The sequence below is a fragment of the Bombus huntii genome, chromosome 4 (genome assembly GCF_024542735.1).
Source record: "Bombus huntii isolate Logan2020A chromosome 4, iyBomHunt1.1, whole genome shotgun sequence".
In the NCBI taxonomy this organism is placed as follows: domain Eukaryota; kingdom Metazoa; phylum Arthropoda; class Insecta; order Hymenoptera; family Apidae; genus Bombus; species Bombus huntii.
In genome coordinates, this window is record NC_066241.1 from 7,710,504 (window position 1) to 7,728,820 (window position 18,317).

Genomic DNA, 18,317 nt, shown 5'->3' on the forward strand with positions numbered 1-18,317 from the left:
GAGTAATCCAATGATCATATTAAATAATTTGTAATACGAAATATATAAAAGAGTTTGAGATTGTATTGTTGTAACAGATAAAACTATCCAAAAAGAAACGTTTCACAAGTCCTCTGTTAGCCGTGATCGTCTAGTGGTTAGGACCCTACGTTGTGGCCGTAGTAACCCAGGTTCGAATCCTGGTCACGGCAATGTCTAACGGCATTGTCACGGTAGAGGTGTTTTTTTTTTTATTTTCATTTCAAAACAAATAACTAGGATCTCATATCATTTTCTTACTTCTATTGTACATATCAATAAACATATTTTTAAACGTTGAAACTTATCAAACAAGGTAAAAACTCTTATTTAATGTGAAGTGATATTTGAATTGTTTTAAGATAAGTAATTATGCTAATACTCACATTTTTACAACAGGATTTTCTATTTCACCGAAATATCCAATTTTTATATTAGTATCTCGTACCCGAGTAATGCTTCATACAACTATAATCGTTTAAAAACAAATATGAAAATATGCATTGATAATTTCATAATAATTCGTAAGATATTTTCATGTATATTAATCGTAATATTTAAAACTTGTATATTATTGATGTGGCATACTACGATATCCAATTATACTGAATTTGGATTAAAATGCATTGAAAAATTGTCAGAGTTCGATCGATTGGTCCGCACCTGGCAGTAGGATCAAGAGAAAGATAGACATAGAAGCGATCCAGCCGGTGTTGGTAACGACACAGGGCCGTAGCATGCTAGTGCCGTGGCGATGGTGCTCAGAGTCGATGGAGGGAGATTTCACAATAGCAACCGAACGTTCTCCAGAAGAGCCGCCGCAGTCTCGCTCGGTGTGTGTTTCTCGACGGTCATAGTCGGTGCGGGTGGATGTATTACGTGAAGGAGCGAAGCGACCAGTGCCGCTCTATAGTGCGTGAAAAGCAAAAGCGTGCGTCTTTCCTAAATCACTGTAAAATAAAAGGGACGAGTGCGGTGACCGAGGATGTCTCGCGAGTGAATGTGCAACAAGAGACGCCGTAAGTGCGGGTGTCCTCGAGTTCGATTGCAGATCTTTAGACCGGTCAACGACAATGCGGGCGCGATACGTCGTGGCAGGTGAGTAAGGCCCCGGGCATGTTCGCCATTCGCGCGTCGTTTCTTACTCCGTGTTTCTCTCTGCTTGTCGCTACGGCCCCTGCAACTCGCTTTACGACCCAAGATCTAGAACGTAGAACGTCAAACCTTTCAATTTTATCGAGTTAAATTAAATCGCTGAACGCCGTACGAATAAATAAACTGTTTTCGATCGTGTATTGATTTTTTGATCTAGTGGCGGGTAACCTATGCTGCGTTGTCGTTCAAATTTCTACGTGGATCAACGCAAACGATGAACTCAGTAGCATTGAATTCGTGACAGGTGGGGAGACCGCCCTGCCAAACCGTTCCGCACACCTGATCGTCTACAGTCTACCTGAAGTACTGTTACTGCTTTATCTACACCAGGATAGACTAAAATAAACGTCTTCTCGCTTCTTATGAATTCTACGTACCTTTAAGCCTTCCTTTCCTCGAACTTGTCGGACATTTGTCTAGGTATCTTTCAAATATTCCTCCTCTTTGTTGTTCTTCTTCATGTATTGCTTTCGTAACTTGTATACAGTTGCATAGGTATATATACATATATATATAAATAAATATATATATATATATTTGCTATTGAATAGAATTAAATGCATTATATGTAAAATAACGATCGCTGGATCTTGCTCGGCGTGTTGAAGTCTCCAGCATCCGGCATCAAACAGCGTCCAAGTTTCCTCTTGTGATTCTTAGCTCTGAAATATTATTTCGATTTACTCGATCGCTGGCTATAGCGCTTCATAAGTAAAAGAAGGAAATACGGAATTACGAGTGTCTGGTCGATAATGTTGGTGCAATGACCAGGTAGCCTATTAACAACCGAAGTAATCACGGAAAGACACGTAAGACGCTATTTCTGTTTCACAAATCAAACCTATTAATCCAAGCATTAGAATGTTGCACGCGTAATTATCGGCACGTGAAAGACGCATCTAACAAGGGAAAAGTTCATGCCTCGATATACCTGTATGATGTCGTATTCGTAAAACAGACCAGTAGGATATCGATCGTCTTACAATCGCGATATCTTGCGTTGTTCAACCGCTTCCCTTTGCTATTCCTTTACGCGTAAAAACGTAGCGCAGTTTTATCCTATACGAAATTTTATCACGCTTATTAATTAGTCTCGAGTATTCTAGGTTACTTTCCCTTTATATCATCTCTTGTGTTCGTAATTTCATTCGTGAAAGCTTTTAAAAGTCTTCGCTAACTGAAAACAGCGTCTAGCGCCGCAAGAACGGAGTCAGTTTCTACGCTTTTTGCTCTCGATTAATGCTAATTAGCTTGAGCGATTCTCGAGATTAACGCGAATCGTTAGGAATATTTTATGCGCATGTCTATAACATAGGAAATTTATGGCGGTCAGAATTTTTGGCTGGAATGTATTTTCTCTCATTGAGGGATCGTGCCTAAGTACACGGCGTCCAAAGGGTCGGCGTACCTACGGATTTCTTAGTAAAGGAAAAACATTTCGACTCGTCTAGCGCAGGTGGAAGCCAGGTCGGTGCATTAACGTTGGTCCCTCGCTTCACGCTCAGGTGCGTGCCTCAAACGACACACGCATTTTATATACTCTATACATGCAAACCTACTGCGCAGAACAGAGGTTCCACATTCGTCGTTATACCTGCCGGACGATGCTAGCCATAATCATTTTTCCTTTCTTCTTATCGTCAGCGTAAAAAGAGTGGAGTAGATTCCGTAACAAGTGCATCGTTTTATTCAACGTCTGAGAAATTTTACCGCGACCGTTTCTTCCGCAGCCGACGCGACGCTACATTCGACCGCATTTGCTTCGAGTAATTTGACGAAAAATAACGTACTCCTTGAAAAATCGATTCCCATTGAATCGTTAAAGGAAACCAAGCTATTTCGTTTCTAAAAGAAAACGTATAGTATCTGCTTCTCTGTTGTGACTAATGTATGGAACAAATCGTTGTTATCGAGTCTCTCGTCTCTTCTAATTCTTTGAGGCAGTACAAGCAAGAAACTGATAAACATTCTTGCGTATGTATTGTATGGTACTTACGGACATTAAAGGATCGATAAAGAAAGAGTGAATTTGGTTAGAACGATACCATTGTCTTTATAAGAAAAAATGTTATTTATCGACGCGAGATAATATATTTGAACGATAATGGCTCATAACTATAATTAGAAACAGTTAATACGTTTAAATTCCAGTTGAAGCATTTAAAGATTTCCCATTAGCCGAGTATTAACGAAATTACTTTTATTTAACTCGCAATAGAAATTGAAATAAATGTGGAAATAAATAAACGGAGATACGTGCATTTTAATCGGGAAATTCTCAACAATCCAATTCTTTTTATCGAGTACGAAGATAAAGATGATACGAAAATGTTTTATCAGCTGAAGCGATAATTTATGGTTCGTTTTCACGGATTCATTAGTGTCGGTTTCAACAATGCTTCGACATTAACGAACGACGATCATCCGACTTATTATTTCTGTATTAACGTGTGGAAGATTTTCGAAGCTGGATACCGTTCGATATAATTCGAATTAGCTGATTCCATGTGCATTGGGCTCCTTCTTTGGTGTTACATGCATTCGTCGAATGCAACTTCAACATTCCAGCAGATTGCATTTTTTCGGGGTCATCGAAGCGCAACGAATAGAGAGAACGTAGTTCTGGCTATTTTATTTCACCTTTATGTTCATTTCGTATGTGGCTTTGCCACGATGATTAGGTATTGTCGCTGACATAAGTTACGCTAATGAAGAACTCGATGTAATTGGTGACACGGATTCCATGCTTGTCTTTGATTTTCATCTTTTTTACTTTTTAACATTCCAGATTACTTTTTTAATGACGTTTCAAATGGTTACTATTACGTGTACATACAGTGGTAGTTTTCCTATTCTTTATTCCTGGCTTTATCCTCGTATCTTTCCCAGGATGTTTCCTTGCGATTCTTCTTCTTCCTTTTTTTCTGTTCTTCCTCCGATACCTCTAAGGAATTTTTCACGCAATACTTACTGCATATCAGTCGATGAATATCGTTGATCTTTTTATATATCAGTAGCAATACCGATGCCCTTGTTATTACAGTAACGCGTAGAATGTCGTAGAATACCCAAGTTACGTTCCTTTAACGGTAGGTTTGATTAACTTTACTGTAACTGTATTAGTCATTACTTCCTGGATTCTCTGGCTTCCTTATACGCTTTGTACGAGGTAAACCGTTTCCTCGTTATTATGCTCCAAACAACTTTTATTATACCTTATTTTACGTTCTATTAACGTTACTGAAACGAACATTTGTAACAAAAAAAAAAATATGTCATCGTTGATCCTTAAACAATAATATTATACATTAAAGTAATAACGTACGATTTTATTTCTTCGATAATATTCGTATTGCGTTAAATACGTAAGAACTTGAAGATCTCGAAATTTGGACATGTATTTGAAAATCTTGTAAATCTTACTTAGAAACGGGCTTACTTAGATGCGCTTCGTGCATCGATAGCCCCAGTCGTCTGGTTATCATCAGAATGAAGCACTAGACAAATCTTGAATGGTTCTTCAGTTTCGGAAAAGGTTTTTCTTCAACGAATTCACGGGGACAGGACACTAGAGAGGTTCTCAGAGGCCATGTGCTACATTTAGTATTATTGTCTTCTCTACTTTCTTGTCCCTGGACTTTCGATGGCATTATTCGTAATCTTGTTTTTCTATGTCTCAAGAGGGAAACCAGGGTTTAAATTTTCGTAGAAACGTCTCTCGTACTATGCAGTTGCCACTATCATAGATAAAAGTAAGAAATATTATTTGTACACTGAATTTAGGTTGATTAGAAAATTGGGAATATCTTGTTTTTTTCGAGAATTAAATATAATGCAATTTCGAGGCGCTCTCGTAATTTATATTCAATTCAAGAGGAAATATCATTGCTAATACGAAACGAATGAGTTGAAATATTATATGAGATCGCTCCTTCTGTAACTCGATATGAATCACTTGCATGTTATACCTATATAAAGTGACCCGATGCCTATCAAAGTAGTGCAAAAAAAAAAAAGAAGAATTAATTTTTAACCCATTCAATTTTCTCTGATAATTCTCTTCAGCTCTACATAAATTAAATGCTAAATAAATTAAATTAAATGCTCCATGTTGTTACATATCCTCCTTCGAAACTATTAAACCAATATTCGTCACAAAGTTACGATCAGAAAAACTTCTTTCTCTACAAAATGATTTGGTCGTAATCGTGACACTAGTTTATTAATGTCAATGAAACAGTTTCGACGGGTAGATGTTCGACTTATTGTATTTGATCGTTTTTCTACAATTTACGTACTTGTCCGTTCACTTAATTATTAAATAATTCTCTCGCCACAGTAATTACATATTTGTGCCTCTTGCGATTCGTTGGATTCAACCAGACCACATAACTCGTCTACGTATAGCAATTATGCTGATGTACGTGGCGTCGCGACGTAAATGTGCAACACACGAAATAATTTCCATCGACCCGCATCCGAGCACACCGAGCAACGTTGTAGAAACAGAAAATGTACAGAATGTACATACAGAAATGTATATGTACAGAAAATGTTATCGAAACCTGCGGTATTAGGGCGACGCTCATTTCAATCTTATGCCTGTATAACAATTGTTTCGCTCCGATTTCCTCTTGTAATGCATCCAATCGTCGATAAACTTGTGAATGAAATTTATCGCCTAAAAGATTTCTTACAAATTACGTACTGTACCGTGAAAACAAATTACTTAATTAATCAATCGTCTATTAATTATATTAAACTTCATTTCTATCTTTAAATTACACCGATTCTGTAATTTAACAAAAAACAGAGATATCGTCGCGATCGATTGCTGTTGATTTACGTTCATTTTATTGAAAAACGGATTAACATATGATTGAATAGTATACATTGCGTCATGGTACGATCTCGTTCTCTAAATCTAAACATATATTGTTAGGCTACAAAACAACACGTGCCTGTTATACGTATCAGGCCTTACAGTTCAGCTTCAGATACGCTTATCGTTTTACAAAGATGAAAATATAGCTACTTTCGTGTGATACGACACAAGCAAAGTTCACACCTTCACGCGTGTCATATACCAAATTGGTTTCTCTTGAACGAACGTATAAACAGGTATGTCTCGTAACGAAGAAATTCTATTGAAGCGGCTGTTGGATTCTCCTTATCAATTCAAAGGAATTTCTGTAGGCTCTTAGGATTACCTACGAATACGCCATTGAAATGTAAATGCGTTTTGCGTGCATTTAGATAAACCGCGTGAAACCCAGAAGGCATCTTGGTATCGTGACTCATTGCGGCTCTAATTTTTCTAACAATAGGAAGACTGGTTTTATGATTTAACCGTATTAAAGTAGGGCAATAGCGTCTCGTACCGTTGAGTTTCCGTTTACGTTGACCGAAGCGTCGACGTGGTTGGAAAATCAAGCAAGATTTCCAACTATTCTGTTTTTTTTCCTTTCGTCAAACGCGAAATGAGGCGCACGAATACAAAAAAAAAAAAAAAAAAAAGAAAAAATACCGAGTTCTGCGTATCCTTGTGCCACTTTTTCTTCTGCACAACCCTGTGCCAGATTTTATCAGACGAAGGATTTACAGCTAGAACTGAAAAAAAAGATACGTGTGCAAATTGTATAATCGATTGTATAATCGTATCGGTTGTTCGATAACTAAAATTCATATAATTTGCGATAGCATATTAGCTTTCTATCGATATTACGAGACAGTCGTATCCCATTTAATACCCTACAGAAAACGGTGCCCATTCAAACTGAAGCCCTACGCGAACTTTCTACATCGACCGAAGTAGCTTTGTTATTCGCGGAACGCATATGCACATATGTGTGTTGATATGTTTCACTTGGAAAACCGATACTTTCACAGATTTCCTTTGTGAATTCTATTCAACGAAACTTCACATTCAGATAAATTCATAAAACGATTTTCGCGAATTCCATTCATCGCGTGTCACACTTTTCAAATAAAGCACACACTTGGGTATTTCATTTATACGTTCCGTATAACATATATATACATACGTGCATATATACGTATGTATTAGCTTCGAATCTGTCGTTCATCATATTTCTTCGTTTACACTCGCGATTACTTGTTACTAATTATACTTTATGCTTTCTGTAATTGTACTAATCGTACTTACGTGTTTATTTATATCAAATTGATACTTGATAGTTGCCGCCATATATTAAGATGGTTATTAAATCGAGAAACGTACTATCAAGTTACAAACTTATAATTTTATCGTAATCTAAATTCATTCACTTACTACCCACTTTTAAATTAACTAACATAATGTCGGTCAATCGAGAGGAATAAATTACAATGATCAACGATCGCATGTGGGGTTTTTATCGTTGTAAAATTTCGCCTATACATAATGCAAAGCGGTCGCCGTTTAAAATGCAAGTCTCTCATATGTAAGAAACGACACCCTTTTTTCCCTTAGTTCCCGTGTCATTCTTCGTTCGAGTGTCACACACTCGGAATAGCTTTTTTTTCAGAGCGTGTCGTTTTTAAAGGTGAGGCAGAAGACAATGGTACGTGGTACGTGGCGCGTATATGTATATGGAAGGTATTATTTCAATACGCTCGCGATTTAGCCAACCAGTCCAAATCTTGGCATTATTATACCTTGGTTTTATTCTTCTTCTTCGCTAGAATAATTGGCACGTTACGAGAGTTATGCCTTCGGCGTATGATTAAAATATCAGCGCTGAAATTTCAGACAGACGATCATTCTCTTCCATCTGCTTTGTTAAATTTATCTCTGATATATCTCGAATGTATCTCAAGTATAAATTCAAATATTTTTTCACGTAGAAAGTTGTACACTGTTACTTATGTTATTCTACAGCGAATTATTAATTAGAACGTTTATACATATATTCCATTCGTTTTTTCCTTTTCTTTAGTTTTAGTTCCAAGTTTTTAACACGTGTAGATCTTCGTATATCGAGCGTTTCCTCCACGCTTGTTAAGAGATACAAGTATATTACATATGGAGATTGATTCAACGTTTAAAAAGCATAACTGTGAAAATAAGGACTTACCGTTTTCTTCATTCTATCGGCTAATCTGTAAAGGTGAATAACTAGAAAACAACGGTTTATGTAACGCATACACGGTGTAAAATCATGTTCCGAACATTTATGTATTAATAAGTAGGTGAAAGTAAAGTTGAAGATTCTTAGCACGAAACATAATTGAAGATAAAAATTGCTTTACGATAATTATATCGCGAATTAACAACGCTTTAATAATGACAATCACCTGGACATTCTACGTTAAAGATAATATTCACACGTCCATTTAAACTTACGTTATATAGTTATCGTCGCTTCTCTCAAGTTCCGAAAACCATCATAATGGACGTAATTGTTCGTCAACTCGACTAAAACTTCATCCTTGAAATCGCACTGCGAGTAAAAAAAATTCTAAAAGCTACTAAGCTTAAAACAGAATAACGTGGCTTCGCTTAGTTGTCTTGCGAATGAATCCGGGACGTAAAAGTTTCAATGAAATCCGGGCTGTATGGCATATTGAAATGCAGAAAAAGAAGAGAAACGAGGAATCCAAAGTGTGTAACCTTCATGGTTACAACCCCGGAGTGTACGCGACAGTGTTCTGGTCGAGCCTTCGACCAGGCAGCGATTTCATGGGTCGTTGTCGTGGCGTCGGGTCGGTCACTGATCCACACCGATGATCCTGAGAAGCTGTGGTAAAAGTTTATACCGTTACGAAAGGGAGATGTCGTGCAGCGAATATACGCAGCGTTGCTCGAAACGTGCTCTCGAGACATCACAGAGAACCGGAAGCTCTAGTAACGCGCCTTTCGCTCAGCATTGTAACCATGCACGCTGCAGTATACCAAGGTCGTTATTCCAATCTGCTTCTCGACGACAGACATTTTTCTCATAAGTTTCATCTTGTTTCTATTTTGCGCAAATCGATCTATAGTTTTGATCCTCGAGGGATTTCTTCCCACAATCTGGCAATCGTTGAGAAGATAGTGTGGACGATAAAACGCGAAAACCTTCCTCGAGGACTCGTTTCAGTGATCGGCGTTCGTGGCCGATCGAGCGCCGATAATCTAAACGTTCTCCGATATCGAACCGTTGATGATCGGTTTCAATCAGTCGTCGAGCGAACATCAAAAGGTTCGAGACTTCTCCCTGCGATAGAAAAGTCTTTGTCAGATATAATCACGTTAATTTTTTTTAACGGCCGATAATGACAATAACTATGGACGATCTGAAAGTAAAGTTAGTCGATGAGAGCTTCTGTTAAAATATATTTCGATGAGAATAGTAAGTTCGTCCGAATCGCGTACGCATTTCTAGAAGTATTATCTCAAGCTATTGCTTATACTAGCGGCGATGGTTTCATTCTGTAGTTAAAGAAATTGTTATTATCTAATGTAACATAGACCGTGCTGTATTCATCGCACGTATGTATTTGGATGTGTGAATGTGTTTTCAAAGCGTTCCTTGGCGAGCGTGCACCTGGCAGTTTCCAAAGTAAATTCATTAAATTTTGTAACGATCGTGTTTATAAGACTGCATTCAGCGTTAATTGTACACGTTATTTAACTCTTTAAAAGGGTATTAAACATGGCAAAGTATAGCTTAAAAAATGTATGAAACGAGGAAAATATTAATAGAAAGGTGTACATTTTAGATCGGCAAAGATATTCCATAAGCTGATTACGAATTCCCAAAGGCGCAGTTTTCTCACAAATTGTTGAGAAAGTTGCCTTTGCTTCGCAACTTGAGCGTCGCGTATTTCACAATTACACGTTATTTCTATTTTAACAATAATACATGCGAGTAAAATCGATCGAAGAGAATTAATTAAATAAAATTGAGTAATAAACAAACATAGATTTCGAAAAAGATTCTTTACAATTTACGGAGTTGCCGTTGACAGATTCCTACGTTAAAAGGTGAAATTAAAAGACAAAATTAGCGTCACCTATGTCTTTATCTAGTTTCGCTTTCTACACGTAAAACGTGTGTTTAACACATTTACTTTTCTCTATTAACAATAGGAAATCATAATTTGTCACAGATTTTATTGAAAAGAGAGAACGAAAGACTTATTAATGAAACTTGCACAAAGGCGATTAATGTATTCCATGTACCGTTGCATTTCCATCGACCAGATTTATAATTCACAATATCCAATAATAATGCATGGTTATTGTTATCGAATATATATATAAATATATGGCTGTATTAATAAACAATAAATAATTAACAACTCGATAGAAATATCGAATAAACCAGGCATATTTCCCAAAAACAAATATGACGTTATCGAATTTTTCAAGCGTATATTTTTTCCTCTATTTTTCATCCAATCCTTTCTTAAACGTCAATGCGCGACCATGCGTTGTATTATGCAATCGATGCATGTCAATCAAAGGCGCGTCCACTCATGGAAAATTGTGTACACACGATAAAGTTCAGCGCACGTCGGTCTCGAGCATTTTTATGCAGGAGAACGCGATTGAAAATGCAGTTGCCTGTCATTATACACGCGGAATTTACTTGCGGTACTCCTCGCCTTTTCTTCCTTTCTCGCCCTCTATTCTCCTTCCTTCTCTATTAATCCTCTATACTCCCTTTTCTGTCATTTCGAAATCCACCGTCTCTCCCTCTCGCTTGCTCAAAGGCCTCTCCTATTCTTTGAGTCTGTCTCTCACCGTGTCGACAATTCTCCTCCCTCTTGACGGTGGTTTCGCTTTATCCTGACATCTGGTCTCTACATACCTCGGAAACATAGCGGATCCCGTGAGAACCACTGTTCAAATGAATGAAACCCATTCACCGATCTATAGAACCGATCACAGCAGCACGGTATGCCAACGTAATCCGATAGGAATGCATTTTCCACCGACAAAACAGGCGTAACCCGGAAGGTGAAATTAACGTTCAGCACGACGTGTTCCTTTCCTTGAAATTTGGCGAGTCTGATCAATGGCGGAGCCTGTCGCGCAAGGCCACCGCCAGTCATTTCCAAGTATGAGCGAGGCATGACGTTACGTAAAATTCTACGGCGCAGCTTGCGCATTGAAAGTGCTCAGGTAGAACCTTTGAAATAAAGTCGAAAGTCCTAGCGGTTCCGAGCTCTTGATAATTTCTTCGTTATCGTTTGCTATCTTTGCTCTAACACAAATACTTAGAATCTTCGTGTTGGTTTAGAGATAATGAAACGTGATTAAGTTAAAGTTTCGAGGTAATTAGTCTGGAAATTCAATTCGTTTCTCAAATTAGTGGAGTTACGGGATGATTGCTAAATCGATTGATAAAGATATGGAAAAGGAAATGGTACGAGAAAGCGAAGACGAGAATGGAAATTTCTCGCAGAAAATTGTATAATACATTCTTGTTTGACGTATCGGTAATTTTCCTATGAAAGAGCCCGAAGGCGAGGATCTATGATCCGTGGGAACCGTCTACGTTCAGTTAGCAAAACCTACACTGATTTTCACTGTAACTACCTGTCCTACTACCTGTCCTACTACCTCTCCTATACTTTTCAACGTCGCCTCTACACAGGGTGTTTTCGAAATCGTCGTACGATTACAAAGCAGAGAAATTTTCAAGGTCCGTTTCTCCATAGGGTCGAAAAAGAGAAACGAACTTTTTCAGAAAAGGATTCCATCCTCTATTGTCCGCTTTCCGTGTTTCCGTGAAAATTTTTCAGCCGGTCTGTACAACCGTACCGCTATGTAAAATTTGAACTTCGACATTTACGATTGGATTTTGTAGAAAATGAGTACTCTGCGAATACCGGAGCATCCCATTAAGTAAGAGCAATGGTAATTTTCAGAATCTGGTGAACTTAAACTCTATGGTTCAGCCGATCGAATACGAGACCACGATTGTAGATTGTAGCGAACTGAAATTGCATATATCGGACGGTGGGCGTAAGTGTACACGGCTATGTTATGTCGAGATATCTGTACAGAGCGAATACAGGCGAACGAAAATGAATGGAAACGCTTATCATCTTTTTAGGAAATACAATTATGTATAACGAAAAATATAAAAAACTGGTGTACTATAATGAAAACTGTAAATAAAAAATAAAGAAGATTGATCTGTACGCGGTTTTTATATAAATTTCATAGCTACGTGAAAAACCTGACGCGATATTTAAGCCACGGTTGCACTCAATTATAATCCCTTGTATGTTTGTCGTTCAACATTTTTGTGTCAGGAAAAATTGGTTTTCATCAACTCGGGTTGTTAAGAAATAGATTTTTGTTTTGTTGCGAACATGATGGAGTGTTACGTGCATATGACATCCGTTTGCGTTAAAATGTGTGTGCGTTCAAAAACGAAGATCGTTTCAAAGCGAACTGAAATCAGTTCAATTAAAACGAAAATACCTATTATCGTTACAATCGACAGTTTATCGTTAAATTATTTCGATAATACACGGTTACACCATCAATTTACATCAACAGACTTTGAATCAGAAAATAATCCTTCGTACATCTTTAACCTTTTTTCCATTCGCGTTGACTTTTTTACGTTAAAATATCGATAGCAAAAATTCACGTAGCGATTTAATACGAAAATGCTACAACTTGCAAACGTAAAAACCGGCTATTTAGATGTTAATTACGTTTGTCTATGAATTTTCTATTAGGCGAATAGTCCGTTCTACATACGTTTGCATCTCATCCTTGAAATAAAAGACTCTTTCTTCCCTAATTGGATTTCTGTGCTCTACAAGTCGTAAGTGAGCCACGAGGTTAAACAGTTTCGAATAAATCCTCATTCGGCTAACACCTCTATTCTTAAAGGAAAGCGGTTGATTCTCGTCTTGTCGAAAGGTAAAAATAAACCGCAAATGATGTCTTTCGACCCAACCACGTATAGGAATTCAACGATTACGTTGAAAGTATAACCGGTGGAGATCGGGACGAAGAGTTCTTTGCATCTACATATTACAAAGCCGAGACAGTGAGTCATCGAAACCATAACCTGTTTTTTGACGTTAACGACACATAATGTTCTCCTCTATCAGCATTCGTTTTACGATAGATGAGTACGAATCGTGCGTACAATACATTTTTTTCTACTATTCGTTACTTGCGTATAGAAATTATTGATATTTCAATTACGATTCAACGGTTCAAACAAATATTTACTATTTTCTACAACAACAAATTGCTATTATTCGTATCGTGCGTGACTTTACAGGGATTAAACTAATATTAAATATTACACTGTTCATGCATGATTGGCAAATTACGAAGTACAAGAAGATCGTCGAACAAAAAGAGAGGCTAAGATACGGGTTTGTTAGTAAAACAACTCACGCGACCACTATACGTACCGAGTGCACGCCGCGATAAATTCTGTTTGTTGAAATTCATCACAGCTCGTACCTGCTTCTTAATAAAATTATCAATCACATTATTCAACCATAATATCACGTTATGAAACAATTCGTGATTAAAGCGTAAATACATTAATAACATACTAAAGTAACTTCTGGATTATTAAGTCGTACTTATTTTAAAATTAAACGAAAAAAGTATTTAGAATCGTAGGAGAGTAGCGGTAGCTTGTAAAATACTATTTCTTCGAATAATTGCATCTCTCTGCGTCACTGAATTTAAGCCTTTCGTCATAAATATTTATTTTAAATAATTAAACTCGTGTTCGACGTATTTACTGTAATAAAAAGAGATAATCTATCGGTACGCGTTACATCGTGTATATTTTATTTTCCACTTGTCTGTTGCTTAACCCACTCTTCTTGTACTACATATTTACTATCGTTGCATCTATTACTTTACGAGTATTAGTATACAGTATCTCGAATAAGTAGCTTCCTACAAAGCAACAAAGAAAGTTACTCGTGACCAACGAAGGCGTGGCAAGACTCGCTAAGCCGTTGAGTCACATAATATTGTACTCATATGTGAATACATACCAACAAAGATATTCACCGTGTTAAGAAATTCTATTGGTATGCTCGCATAATAGGAATCTATTAGTCGGTTTAATTAGTTGGACATTGTATAATCCTTAATGGGTTTTCACGTTTGTCGATCATTACTTTGACAGAAGAAATAAAATATTTTATGACGCATAGAATGTATTTCACAAATTGTTGCAACTCGTTGTAACAAAACATGCTTGCTGTTAATAAGAAGGAATTCTTCCAATCATCGAGATGCCAAACGAATCGTGAAATTTTACGTAGCCTGTCCGATCCGTTATGCTTTCTAACAGTAAACTCCTTTCTAATATATAAAGTAGATAAATCATTTTCTTCTTAATCTTAATGATTTGTTGTTGCTTGAACAACTAATAGGTATTTTGAAACGGTAGATATAGTTAGTCAATTACGGTTGATCCAAATATTATTCAATCGAAGTAATAAAAAAGCTATCGGATTTATAACGTAAAATTAACGATAGCGCGTCACTTTTATGTATAGCGTTCGAATAGCTAGATACATTTAATTTCTAATTCTATTTGTATCAAAGATTAATCGACTCGATATTTTGAAATTATGGGAAAAGGTTCGATAATAATAATCTTGATAAACGTCTTGGTTACATTTTTGCTTATATTATAGTTCTTTCTTTTTATTTCAATCGCTACTCTCTAGCGATATTCTATTCTGAATCATTCAACTTCAGAAGTGTGACAAATACCCGACGAATTTCTGAGAAATCTTCCTCCGTTGATCTGCGCGGAGAAGAGACTTCAACGCCTGCATAGTCACGAAACAGAACGTCTTTCTATCGATTCATCGTTGAGTTGAGACCTGCAAAACCAGAGGCACGTCACCATATTTGTCGTTGCGTCTCGTCGTTCTAAAGAAAAGGAAGTTACTTCCGGTTGTTTTCTGCGTTGTCTCGCGATCAGTAGTTTCCATAAACCGTTTCTACTTATACGGTATAATCGGAGTAACATCCACTTCAAGATATCAAGTAATTAGATCTCGTTTTGCAACTTTTTCTTCCTTTTCTTTTCTTTTTTTCTTTTTTTCTTTTTTTTTTTTTTTTTTAGAAATTGAGTAAAGCAGCATTTCTAATGCTATAGTCGTAGGCAACTTTTATCGAATTCATTTTTATCGGACAAAAGTACCGATTAGTATAATTGCTAATTATCTCTATCTCTAACGATAATCGCCAATTACAACTAAGATATATAAGAAATTGGGAATATTCCTATAATATAGTAACGTTCGAACATATTATAGAATTAACTATACTTTCCATGATTTTTCTCAATGTTCTCAAGTCTACATCGTTGCAATTGTTCACATCACGGTGTGTTCCCCATTGTGTCTAAGACAACATACGTAAAGTACAACTGTCTTCTCTGTGCGTATTTTATATGCCAATCACGCAAACTCGTGAGTTCCTGCCATGTATTCATTCTCGAACGCGTCGCGTGCGCTCATGCGAGAGGAATCGTGGAAAAACTCTAGGAGCCAGCACGATATGAATCTTAATTAAAGATACCTTACTGTTGCTTCCTTAGATTCGAGCATGAATAATTTTGTTACGATTACGATGATTTAACCGCCACTTTGATATTTCTTCTTCTATTTTTTTTTTTTTTTTGTCTGTGCTTACGTAAATTTTCATTTTTTTATCCCAAAGTTATCTTCGTAACGACGCTATATATAGACATAGATATTTCGATCAAGCTGTTCTGCAATTCATTAACGACGTTCACTGAAATATCATGATAACACCGGCAATTCTGTGCGAGATACAACGTTTCTGTTTATTATGTCAACATCAGAATATGTAAATTAGGGAACGATCGTACGAAAGAATAGTTCATCAGAGACGTGTTATTCAAGGTCTTATGAAAATACAGAGGAGACAGCATACAGCGAAGTACTTTTATCAGTTAACATATATATGTATATATGTATGTATTGGAACCGATCTCACTTCGAATAATTTCCATATTATTATCGGTTGTCATAAAACTTACGATTGATCAATTTCGCTGTATACACGTAAAATAACTTGTTAGTTGTACCGTTAAATATAAGAAAAAATACTTCGGAATTTTCCTAATTATTGACAATGTAAGAAGTAAGAACTATTACCATCGTGTTCTTTATAAATCGTTTATGATTTCTTTCTACGATCGTGTACGTACCATAGGTTCATACCAGGTGTATGCCATTTTTTCCTTTCCAACAAACTCTCTCACTATTTAATCGCACTCCAACACACTTTTGCCTTTTTCCCATTATTAGTCATTCGAGTAACATTTAATTTTTTTCCATGTACTCGATACATTCGAAGGATGTATGTATTGAATTATTTCAAAGTGTAGGCAGACAAGGCCAGATACGCGACGTTAACTCTATCGAATTATAATGTTATCTTAAATTCTGTTTTCCCATGGCAACCTGGCGTGTAACATGCGCACTTTAATTTCAAAAAAAGTGCGATTAATTCCATTTACCTGGATTAGTTTATCTAAACATAATTTATCTACATATATAAATAAATGATGATGATTATATATAAATATAATATAGCGATATGTATATATATATAAATAAATAAATGGAAAATATCTGTTTTATCTGTTCTGAAATTTATTTTTCACGTGATAAACATTCCGCGTGAATAATCAATACGTTGTAGTTGTAATTAACCAAGGTTCGTGATTTCGACGAATTTTCGCCGGTGTATAACCGTAATGTCCACCTTAAACGAGTCTCTCCTAACTATACAACCTTACGAGGGCGTGCAGATGCATCTCATGCATTATTTATTGGTTACCATCGATCCTCCTGTGGGTGCAGTGGACTTCATCAACCGCCTTGCTTGGAAAGTTACGGATGTTTGTATTTTTAAAATACCTAATGATAAAGCTTAAATTGGAAAACTTACTCTCTTAATAAATATTCTATAGCACGAGGCCACGCAAGCTACAGAGATATAAAAAGAAATGTCGTAAATAAACCAGAACTCGGATAAAGAAAAAAGTGTAACTAAATATATGGAATTCGTTCAATATCGAATAAAACTAGGAATTCGACTAGTTTATCGAAGAGGATGCAATTCAGTAACCTAAATTGAACGTTTCAGTGAGCAGAGAAATCAAATCTTTCGTGTACACATGTCGATTAGAATCCAATACAAGCGTACATTATCTTACCGAAATTTCAACCTACATAGTTAATAGCGATAACAGAAATTGGAACACTCACATAATCGGTTACACCGTCCTTCCTTTCCTACTTTCGGTCAATATCTGTAAATATTCGAATATCTACGATATCTGACATACTGAAAGACGTACAATTTCTATTCCCCGTTATAAAAGTTATTATATTTCTTATTACCATGAAAGAAATTTTATGCAGGTAACGTAATATATTTCGTTTTACTACTTGATGTTCTAGTACTTACGAGCTTATTAGTAGTCACCGACGAAGCGCCGCAAGATTCCAGACACAAAAACTACGATGAACGTTCCAGGGAAGCCTATTTCAATGGGTCGGCGTTCCTCAAATTGAGCTCGTTCGTGTCCGTGCATGGGCATAGCGGTTTGAGTTTTCGAACATGCGAAGGAGGTCGACTTTTCATGCAGAAATACAACGAGGATTCGATTAGTCTGGAAGTGACCCCGGATGGACTTCTGTTTGCGGCCATCATCGATCAACAACGATACAAAGCGAGGCTAAACGCCAGATTACTGAATAATGTTTGGCACAACGTCAATATCCTCTTTAGACTCGGAAATCTCACTTTAAACGCAGCAGGACACACGCAGGTAATCAACACTTTTTTCAAGATAAAAGAATCCTCGTTATAATAAATTTCCCATATCTAGCGACGAATTATATCTGTTTAATAAATTCAACGATTTGACGATCAATTAAATTAAAAGATTAAATTATTATGATATATTAAAGACTTGAATTATAATGTTTCCCTTTGAAGTCGTACATCGATGTTTTCGAAACTTTATGAAATGAAAAACGTGATCTTAAAAAATGTTTTTTACTCTCCCCTTCCATTGTCGAGATCATTCGACTTACGTTTCTTTTTTCTTTTTTAAAAAGAGTAATTAAAAAAGTAATTTTTACCTCTTTGGCGGATC

General features: G+C 36.5%; 1 protein-coding gene, 1 long non-coding RNA gene and 1 other non-coding gene across 5 annotated transcripts in view; 2 read left to right on the top strand and 1 right to left on the bottom strand.

Moving 5' to 3' along the window:
* Positions 1-119: 119 nt before the first annotated feature.
* Trnah-gug (transfer RNA histidin (anticodon GUG)) lies at positions 120-191 on the top strand. Its single transcript has one exon. It is a non-coding gene; the product is annotated as a tRNA-His (tRNA).
* A 532-nt stretch (positions 192-723) lies between these two features.
* The window catches only part of LOC126865223 (protein crumbs), a 30,248-nt gene continuing 12,654 nt past the window's right edge, over positions 724-18,317 (top strand). Inside the window, exons 1-2 of one of the 3 annotated variants that reach the window (XM_050617485.1) lie at positions 724-1,116; positions 17,617-17,987. In XM_050617485.1, coding sequence (XP_050473442.1) covers positions 1,092-1,116; positions 17,617-17,987 — 396 coding nt within the window. In that variant the 5' untranslated portion in view covers positions 724-1,091. The remainder of the gene's footprint in view (positions 1,117-17,616; positions 17,988-18,317) is intronic. The other 2 variants (XM_050617486.1, XM_050617487.1) reach the window with 2 other exon arrangements.
* Positions 14,860-17,767, bottom strand: LOC126865226 (uncharacterized). Its single transcript, XR_007689470.1, has 3 exons — positions 17,624-17,767; positions 15,066-17,465; positions 14,860-14,997 (listed from the first exon to the last, which is right to left on the bottom strand). It is a non-coding gene; the product is annotated as an uncharacterized LOC126865226 (long non-coding RNA).